Source organism: Octodon degus, unplaced genomic scaffold (assembly GCF_000260255.1).
Source record: "Octodon degus isolate 3935 unplaced genomic scaffold, OctDeg1.0 scaffold00022, whole genome shotgun sequence".
Taxonomy (NCBI): domain Eukaryota; kingdom Metazoa; phylum Chordata; class Mammalia; order Rodentia; family Octodontidae; genus Octodon; species Octodon degus.
The window spans coordinates 19,015,780-19,026,344 of record NW_004524598.1 but is presented as its reverse complement, the minus strand read 5'-3'; the positions used below and the strand labels follow the sequence as shown (position 1 = coordinate 19,026,344).

At 37.3% G+C, this 10,565-nt stretch overlaps 1 protein-coding gene across 2 annotated transcripts in view; it reads left to right on the top strand.

Annotated features, from left to right (window-relative positions):
• Nucleotides 1-6,141: 6,141 nt before the first annotated feature.
• Nucleotides 6,142-10,565, top strand: part of LOC101575785 (serotriflin-like) — a 14,818-nt gene continuing 10,394 nt past the window's right edge. Inside the window, exons 1-2 of one of the 2 annotated variants that reach the window (XM_004628310.2) lie at nucleotides 6,142-6,173; nucleotides 7,663-7,838. In XM_004628310.2, the coding sequence (XP_004628367.2) occupies nucleotides 7,761-7,838 (78 nt within the window). In that variant the 5' untranslated portion in view covers nucleotides 6,142-6,173; nucleotides 7,663-7,760. Of the gene's footprint in view, nucleotides 6,174-7,662; nucleotides 7,839-10,150; nucleotides 10,312-10,565 lie in introns of those variants that run through there. The other variant, XM_023712016.1, reaches the window with a different exon arrangement.

Below are 10,565 nucleotides of genomic sequence, written 5' to 3'. Positions count from 1 at the left end.
GTTTGTTCAGGATCCTGCGGCCTGGGTCGTCTCACTCACTCGGAGGGCCTGCGCTCTGGGTCTATTCAGGATCCAGAGGGCCCTGGGTCATCTCACTCACTCGCCGGGCCTGCGTCTCATGAAATAAATTTTAGACAGAGTATTTTAAAGCCAGTGCACACATTCTTAACTACGCGTGGAAAAATAATGGGAAAGGCAGCCCAGTCACACATGAGAAAACATAAACTAAACATGCGGAAAAAGAGCAAAAGTTGCAAAGTAGGTCTGAGTCATCAGACGACAGACTGGCAGGAGCTGGCGCCACCAGGAGGAAGTGGGTTCCCAGATCAGCCTTGACCACCGAAGAAATAGATTCACAATTCTAAAGTCTCCAAAGAGAAATTCTCCAGGCCAAGATTTCACCATAGAATCCTGCTAAACACAATAGAATCAACATCTTTTTTTTACATAATTTCAGAAAATGGAAAAGTGAGCCATACTTTTCAATTCATTACTACTACTACTACCTTAATGCAAAAACTGAGGACATTTTAGGAGGAAAACATGTGGATCGAAATATGCTACATGCTTGCACAAGATACCACACAAAATCCCCTATTCTGTACAACAAGCATATACTGATTAAAGAATTAGTGGACTACAATCTTTTATTTCTGATAATGCTGTGTACATGATGTTTTATCTTTAGTACAATATTACAGAAGAACCCTGAGGCCAATTTGGTTTTAGTTTTTTATAGTTAATTTGCTTATTTCCAGTTCATATTCTTATAAGATTCATAAATTATTTTTAAAATGAAATAAATACTTATCTTTTTGTCCTCACCAAGGAGACCACTATTAGTCCTTTGGAATATTTCCTTTGAAGATTTTTTTTCCCTTCACATGTATTTCTACAAATGTATTTCTATGTGAAATTTACATTACATAAGTGGGGTAATACAATGCCATATAATTCCCTATTTTTTACTTGGCATCTTGTCATTGCCATTTCTTGTCCCATTTAAAAATTTACATTCATCATGAGGAATCAGTGCTTGTATATAAGCTTTTAATTATTTTGTCCTCTGTCCCTTCCCTCCCTCTCCCTTCTGGTTTTTCTGAAACATGATTTTTTTATAGACTGAATAATACAGTAGAAATGTATTGTGTAATTTAACGTCTGCAATTTGGTATTTAAGTACTTTCCAATTTCCTGCTATTGTGAATGATACTTCGAATGATTTTCACCTACATATGTGAATTGGTATAGTTTACCTATTTCCAATGTGATAACTGAGAATTGCTCTATCTAAAGGTATTTTACAGTGTTAAAAATTATATATTAGACTTACATGCAAAGGACCTTGCTTCAAATCCCAGCTTTTCAATTAGAAATGCTTACATTAACCATGGTAATTTAGAAAATCTCTTGCCATTTTTTTATTCTAACAATAACATCATTTAAAAATACAAATCAGTAGTTGTTATGAGTAAAGCAAATAACAATAAAAAGAATAGTTGATCTTGCAAGATAGCAAAAGGAAAACACATTCTGACCAGACTGGGACAGGCAACTTCCATATACCACAAGTTGAAGTGCATTTTATTTGAACACTAAAAATTTACCTGTTTCAGTGGGAGATCTGATCTAATTCTGTTAGAAATGATTGGAAAATAACCTTTATAAAATGTTTGAATATTTAGAAAACCTTTCTCTGATTCTATGGGGTATTTTTAAATTGTATCTAATTCTGGTGATTGGTAAGACGTCTAAATACAAAGAATTATTTAAGAATCTTTCAAATATCATTGCTAATTAACAGTTAAAATATTCAAAACATATTCCTCCCAACAAACTGAAGTTTCAGTAGTGTGTGTTTGTCTTATCATTTGACTTGTATGACTAAGTTTATTCCATTCTACTAGCTTTAGCAAGTCTTGGATAGTGTATGTCTGTCCAGTTTTTCAAACTGTTGATAAAGATGACAATGATACAATTGTAGTTCATTTTAAAAAGTCAGTGAAAATGTCCAGATCAAAAACAAAATGCGTTGGACCAGAAAAAGCCCACCGCTAGCATCAGAGTCTATAATTATAAACCCCAAATGTACACATTGAACTTTAGAGACCTTGCCAAATCTTTTCATGATGAACAGTTCCAGTGAACATTACAATCCCAGTACTAATTTAAGCCCTTCAGCCAAGTTGCTCTTTATTTAATCTCATCTTGACTATTTGTGCCTGCTTCTGCATTCTCAAATTCGTCATCAATCCCTGACATTTGTTTTACTTTCCATCGGGCTATTCATTTTCATAGTTCCTTGCATGATTGAATTTTTTTTTTCTTCACCTCTGGTCAAATTAATCTCAGTCCAGTATTTGATGCAATATCATCTTGAATCACAAATAGAATATTTTAGTTTTCTTGACCAAATCATGATTGTTATTGCTTTTTAAAGGCAATCACTTTATATCTGAATAATTTATTCAACTATAAAAATATTTTAGTAATATTCTGAGTTAGTCTATTATTTATGAAAGCACTTAATTCAGTGAATGATTAACATGCATTTTATTATCTGTGGCATAGTTACATGTTTAGGACTATAATTTAACAGGTAGAAAAATAATAGAGTATCTACTAATAGTGCTAAAATATAAGCAATAAAATTAACAAATAAATAATTTCAATTCAACATGATAAATGCTACATTAGATGTACATAGTCATTGCAGTGACAACTCAAAAAGAGCACTTTGTTATAGGTAATAGAATTTAAAATACACCAGCATAAACAGCATGATATAAATATTTGTTAGTTTAAACCACACTATGGAGACGGTCATTTTCATGAATTAGAAATTCATAGTCAAGGTAATACAACCAGTGTTTACTCAGAACAAACTATTATATACAGGAAACTACTATGAATAATTCAACTACAAATGGTTTCATCAATACTAGATAATTTATTAATGATAAAATTAAAACATGGGTTGTTTTCCTTGAAATGAATGGTATATTAATAAATAATTTTAGAAATAGTATCTCAATGTTGAAATTAAAGTTAATCAAGACATTCAAATGCTTGAGAGAGAGTTCAGTGGGTGAAGTACCTGCCTGGCAAGCACAAGTTCCAGAGTTCAGTCCCAAGTAGAGAGAGAGAGAAAGAGAGAGAGAGAGAGAGACAGACAGACAGACAGACAGACAGACAGACAGACAGACAGAGAGACAGAGACAGAGATTTTAAAAACTGTATAGAACAGTATCTCAATGTATAGAAAGTAAAGGTATTCAAAACATTCTGAAAATATAGTCTTCACCCAAGAGTTAACATCAGTAGGGGAAAGTAAGTTTTCGAAAATACTTTTATCATCAAAATGTAATGGATTTATTCCTTGCTGCTTCGAGGCCCAACTAGTTCACAGAAAAGTGGCCAATAAGCTGTGTGTAAAACACTAACCAGATAACAGCTTAGAGAATTTTCCTAATAGGAAAAATACTCTCACAGGAATTCCCCATGGATTCCATCTTTAATAATTTCACTTCAGGAATGTCACTTTGATTCTATGGTAGAATTTCAAGCATAATTATTAACTATCAGTGATAATAATTTGGGTCACAGTGAGTTCAAATCACAGCCTCTGGATACTGACAGTATCTGTTCTCTGTGTCCTTTTCTTGAAGCCATCTAGCAGTACTAAAGCATTTTACACAATATAAAAACAAACTTTCTTCCTAAATATTAGGAAAACTAAATTCTGTTCAAGATTTTCTAACATTATTAACATGTCATCATTTTAATTTTCAGGGCTATAGTTTTGTTTGTTTTTATGAAATTAAGGAGGAAGAGTGGAGGTTCCAGTTTCCCATCTTAAAAAAAAATGATGAGCACGAGTTTCCTTGTCCAAGATTGCTGTCTTATGGTCTGCCCCCCTTGAGATATAACTGGTGTTATTCAAATCTCCACGGCACCAAGTTGTGATACAGTAATTCAATCAATAAAGCAAGACCTTCAAATGTGGATGCAAGCCCCTCAAAATAGCAATGCAAGAGCTCGCACTTCTCCAGCAATAAATGCTGGCGTGCCCAGGCCTGTTGCTAGGTCGTAGGATGTTACCATAAGGTTTGATCACACATCGCTGATCACACGAGGGGTCCCCAAAGCCTCCCCTGTTCAGGAAGCAGAAAGAAGGACGTGACTAGACTCGAGTTCCTTTCACTTCTGACTCTTAGTCATTGAGACATGAGAAGAGAAACAATTGAGAAGAGAAACAGATCTTCTGGATGTTCACTTGAGGAGATCCAGAGTCCAATGACAGGTGTCCAGGAGAGTCTACTGCCTGACCTACTGTGTCTCTTTGTGTTGGCCTGGGGAATAAGATTTTGTTATCAAGGATCAGAAATTTAGAAACTACTAATTGTGACTTCTATAACTGAATAAATAAATTATTCCCAGAGGGATATGCAGTACAGGAAAAATAAAAGTGGCATTCAAAAGATTTTTCATCCAAATTCAATCTGCAGATAAGAGACAAGAAGAGAGGAAATCTATGTACGAGAGCCCACTGAAGTCCTTGTGGAGTGGGACTCTCCTTCCAAATACTGCCCTCCTTCCCACCCACCTTCCTGTCCTTTATGCCAGAAGCAGGGTTGGTACTCTTTCTCTGTACTGTATTTTGATTTTATTTTTATGATTAAACACTGCATACAGTTTAGAACAAGTTAACATTAGTTACATTGAACCTTGTGGGAAATTTGGTTTGGCTCGTGACCTGTCTGGTTCACAGCCAGAATCATACCATGAATTAAGCTCATGAATAGGGAGGGGCACCACTGCCTCCAGTGACTCAGCATAGAGAAGGGAATGAGAGGCAGTATGCTATAAAGTTACCTACATACTCATGTTTATTGAGACTAAGTTTTAGAAGTATTCTAGGTGTCCCTGAATAGATGAATGGATAAAGACAATGTAAGGTCATGACATTTTCAGAAAAATAGATGTAAATGGACACCACCAAGTTGAATGAAATAAACTAGAATCAGAAAATTAAATAGTACATGTTTTCTCTATGTGTGAAATCTAAAAGAACAAATTGAATTTAAAAAATGATATGAAAGTAGATGATAAATGCCAGAGAGATTGCTCAGGGGACTAAGCAACTGCTTAGGCAAGCTCAGGGACTGGGGTTTGATCCCTGGCACCACATGCTACTCTGGTTCCACCCCCAGGCACACTGAGCCAGCGACCAAGACCATGCATGGGGGTATACATCTATAATCCCTGTGCTGGGGAGGCTGAAAACAGGAGGATCGATCACTACAAGTCCAAGCTGCGTAGTGGGATCCTGTCCAAATAAATGGAAAGAAAGAAAGAAAGAAAGAAAGAAAGAAAGAAAGAAAGAAAGAAAGAAAGAAAGGAAGGAAGGAAGGAAGGAAGGAAGGAAGGAAGGAAGGAAAGAAAGAAAGAAAGAAAGAAAGAAAGAAAGAAAGAAAGAAAGAAAGAAAGAAAGAAAGACTAGAAAAGGAGATCAAAGGAGAAGACCGAAAAGGGAAAGATGAAAATATTAAAGAGAAATGATCAAAGTATTTCATATGCATGTGTGAATATGGCAAAATAAAGACCACTGTCTTGTATAATTACTCTATACTAATTATAAAAGTAAAGAACAAAAATAAGATTAAAATAATTTCCCATGTTCGTTAAATGTCATACTAAATAGTATTAATTTTATTGAGAGATCATAATGTGATGTTTTATGTTTTGGAAGTCTTATATAACATGAAGTCAATTTACCAAAAGCTAATTAGTGAATGATGAATGAGATTTACAGGAAAAACATTACATAACTCTCCACCTACTTAAATAGTCTTAACACTCTCTAGGTTATCTTCTATGATTCATTATTATTAACATGATTAAACCTAATTATAAAAGAATAGCCATCATTAACTGAGCTCTTCTTTAGAACTAAATAATGACTGTTTGGTTCAGAAGCATGTGGTATAATTTTTTGGGGGGTTTCTCAACAGCATATTACACTACTTTGCATAATTCAGGGTAAGCAAACAGGAAAGGTAAGGAACTTAGGCCCCATATATATATATATACACTACTGTGCTGAAGATCAAAATACTCTCACCTTATGTTGGATGCAGGAAAATCTCAGCCTTCCCATCTCCTTATCTCAGGTAAAATAATTGCTACATTATTTTAAAAAGGAAATACTTGCTACTATCTATTTTAAAAAAAGAAAATTTTATAGCTTGTTGTTCTCAAATTTACCACTGGTTGATAAGGATATATTATTAAAATGTATTTCAAATATCTTTCTCAGCATTGTCTAGGTCTAATATACAGATAAACCAAAAAATTGATCATACGTGAAATATTTAGCTCATTTTGGCATAGTATTTTTAATGGGATTATAAATAAATGATTGTGCCCAAGACAAGCTTCTATGGTAAGGAGGAAATCAGAAACATGTCATGCTTGAACTGCCGGAGGAGATAAATTATCCAGCTTTTCAGAATGAAAAGGATGAAACTGATATTTGTTAATATAAATTGTCCATCTAGCTAAAGATATCTGTTGTTACAAGATGTTCCACTCTACAAAAACTATGTAATAATATTCATTTAAAATGTAATATAGGGTATAACTATTTCATAAGTAAGCTATATTCATTCACAAATATTTTAATAACAATCTGTACCCAAAACTTTAATTCCAAAGTCTCATAAAAACATGACAGCATAAAAAAATCTTGCACAGTAATGCAAAAGTTCATTGCTCTACAAAGTACCTGAAGCCAGTAGGACATTTGTGCTTAGAAATCTCAGTTTTCCAAAGAAAGACACAAACAGCTATGTGTTCATGTGTAGCATCACATAAGGAACACATGACTTAGTCTATTGGTCTATTGAAAGAAACAGTCAAAGCTTAATTTTTTTTTCTTTCTTTCTAATTTTTATTTGCTAAATTTTTGACCAACTTTGAATGCTTACATCTGGTAATATGAACAACTAACTTGAAGACAACAATATGCAATGTATCAACCATTGTTGAATTCCTATTGTTTTGTTTACAGCAATTCTGTGTCGTTTCTAATGCTTTTTATTTTTACTACTTTTTATTTTCTCAAAAAAACATTCTTGAAATTTATCTCATCCTATACCAACCAGGAAACCTCGGCCCAGGATAAAGACCATTTCCGTTTTTCAAAACATGCTCACCTAGCTTTGTGCTCAGCCTTTACCTTTCCCAGTTGGCATATTCTCACACTCTTATCTCAGTTATGGAACAGGCCTTGTGTAATTTTTGCCAGCTCTGTTTCTGTAACATTACAACATCCCACTTTACGAAAAACTTTGAGGCTTATTTTGGGCCTGTGAAAGAGTGAAACTCAAAGCATATTTCATTTTTGAGGGAACATGGTGAAGTAATAATTCTTGGTATTACATGCCTCGTATCCACCTTAAACTAGAGAGAACTGCGTTGTTGTGGTCACTGACCCGAGCCACGAAGAAGGTGAACAGTTAAAACATCTTAAAAATGCATCAAGCTTATGAAGTCTCAAACAAAATTGGGTTTTCCTGCACATACTTCCATCGATGAAGTTAGTTCCTGTTCACCACTTCTCCTGCCAACTGACCCTCTATTTCCTTTCATTTGACCTAGATCAGCTGCAAGACCTCGAGAAGGATCGGCCGGCTTTCCCTAGACGGTGATCCCTCTTCTGTCTCTGGAGAGAGACCCACCCTTGCTGTGAGAGAAATATGCGCTTCATTTTCTCAGCGACAATGGTGTTGGCGGCTGCGTGCCTCGTGCTGCTGCTGGAGCATGCTGTTGGCACGGTATGGATTTTACTTATGAAATAGATTTTATGTCCTATTGTGACCAAACTCACTTACAGTAGGTATCATGTAAACAGATAAAGAATGCAATTGTTTACCTTGTCTTGTTCTAATCAGTGTGCATGTTTAACGACCAAGTAATCAGGGAACTCAGGCTGCTCAGGCAGAAGTAGCTCTGGGGAGATTTATTAACAGCAAGAGGCCAGCAACAAGCTAAGACGTCAGCAATGTAAACACAGCGCATGAAATACAGCGTGAATCATAAGTGCTAAATCAACACTCCACTTACTTTCTAGGAATCCATTTTATCATGAGTAGGCTATTCAGTTGAAAGATAAAATATGTCTCCATGACCTTATTTCTAGAGCTGAAGTGTATAGCTAAAATTCTAAACTCAATAGCAGCAGACCAGAAGTGAACCTGTAAATTTGACCAGGAAAGTTTAGCTCAGTATAATTTAACCCAACAACTACTTTGTAGTGTTTCCCACAGCCAAGTACTGCTCTGCATGCCCAGGGTAGAGAATCTTAAAAGTTAACATAGCAACTGTCTGGCCACCACTTCCTACAGACTTTACAAGGCAGGCGATAATTTTAGAAGAATGTCATATGAAGATAAATAAGCAGTTTTTACATGGTACCACCACTGAACAATTATTTTTAAAACATTCTAAGCACCTTTTGTTCATACTCTCACCCAGTCTCTATGATGGCGCAATTAATAAGATTTAGATCGGTGTAGAGAAAATATGTGAGGAAAAGTTTGTACAAAGTTTGAGGGATAGCAATAAGAAAGTGAGCAGGAAAGTTTGAACGTAATCAATGTTTGGTGAAATCAGCGTTCAGATTAGAGGTCGATGCGATCAGATTTGCATTCTACAAGGCAAGGCGAGAGGCAGCGATTAGTTGGGAACATGTTCCGTAACCCGCATGATAGAGCATGATTGTGAGGATCGCGCAGTTACAGGAATGAAGATGGAACCACAAAGTGGAAGCCGCTGGACCCTGAGATCGGTTCACCGTAAAGGTCAGGAGAAAGGGCCAGCGTCTGGTTTCTTCCGCGGCGCAGCTGGCAGTGCCACTGGCTGGTGCGTGGAGTGCCTGGTGACGCAGGGGCACCGGGCTGGGCCGAGGTGAAACCATCGCTGGATGGTTTCAGGCGAGGTGTGCGCAGGCTCCGAGCTGCACAGACAGCGGCGGAGACAGCGTGTGTCACAAAACCGCAAAAGAGGAAAGATACAAAGCGAAGAGAAAAAGGCACTTAGCAAAGAATAGCACAAAAGAGGCCAGTATTTGAGCACGAGCCAGAGGAAAGGAGGCTGGGGAGAAAGGAGCTGGCGCTGCCTGCGGTTAGTGCGGCGAGGACCGCTCATCCCTGCCTTGCCTGGCTCCGCGGCGCTCTGAAGGACGCGCGCACCCTTCTTGAACCGCGGTCTTCCCTCGGGGCCTGCTCTTCCCTCCCTCCCTCCCTCCATCACTGTGGCTACGAACAGAGAAATTAGACATTAAGTGACTGGGAGAATCTTGCCCAGAATTAACGGCAGCTTTCACACGCTCGTACATAGTGCATTTCTATAAGTTGGTTTTCAGAATGTCTTTGCACGTTGCAGATGTGTCATTTAATGCTGACCTTTGAGTCAATAGTGATTTACAAAGGAATACGCACTGGCAGCAAAATGCTTAATGTGGTCAGCCTTTTTCTAAAGATATAATGATATCATCGATATACCCCTATTATTAAAATAGAGCCCATACGCACAAGGAATATATCTCTATATTAATTTTTACTCCTAAATTTAGTAATTGGCTTTTGATTATAGTAACATCAACACAAAACTTCTTATAATTCAGTTAACCTTTCTTGATTTTTTATTTTATTTTTTTGTGTGTGTGTGAGAAAAAGAAGGCAGAATTTTTCATTCAAAGTTCAGGGGCCTGAGGAGATAGCTCAGTAGAATAAGCGCTTGTCTGACAAGCGCAAGGACCTGAGTTCAATCTCCGGTTCTGAAAAGAAAAAAAAAAAAGAGTTCAGACAGGGAAAAGATTTTAACAGCTGGTTGGGGAATGGAGCAGATTTAAAGAAAGGATACTTATACAAAAGAAAAATCAGCTTAAAGTGACTTAGGCAGCACCAGGAAGTCTTTCTGCCCCTAGATCTTGACAATTAAAGGAGGATATGATACAGAGTTTGGAGCCAAGAAAGCAGGCCAGCCGTGGGGGCGGCTACTCCCAGGAACAGAAGCAGATGTGGGGAGCCGGTTGGCAGGAAGCCCCGCCTCCTCCTTGCACACCGGCTGATCTTTCAGTGTCTCATAAACCTGGAAGGAAGTGCACACGGTGTTCTCTGGAAGGCTTAGTCAGGGCACAAGGCTCTTAAATAAGTTGAGTGAGGCTGCAAAAGTGTGATGTGATCCATCACACAGGGCCGCTGGTGAGGCTTCATTCAGCTAGGGAGCACCTTGACTTTCACACAGGTAATTTTTCCAGTTTTGAAAATTACTACGTAGTCTGATTACACTTCTATTGAGACAAGAAACAGCAACTTTTGAGACTGGATTAAGCATATATACACCTACAAGACCTTCGTCAGACAGTGAAGTGCTGACTAGCACCCTCCAGACAAAAGCTTATTTTAAAAAATCTGGGGGCTGGAGAGATGGCTCAGTGGTCTAAAGCACCTACTTAGAACAAGCTTAGCAAAAGCATCAGGGACCGCGGTTCAATCCCC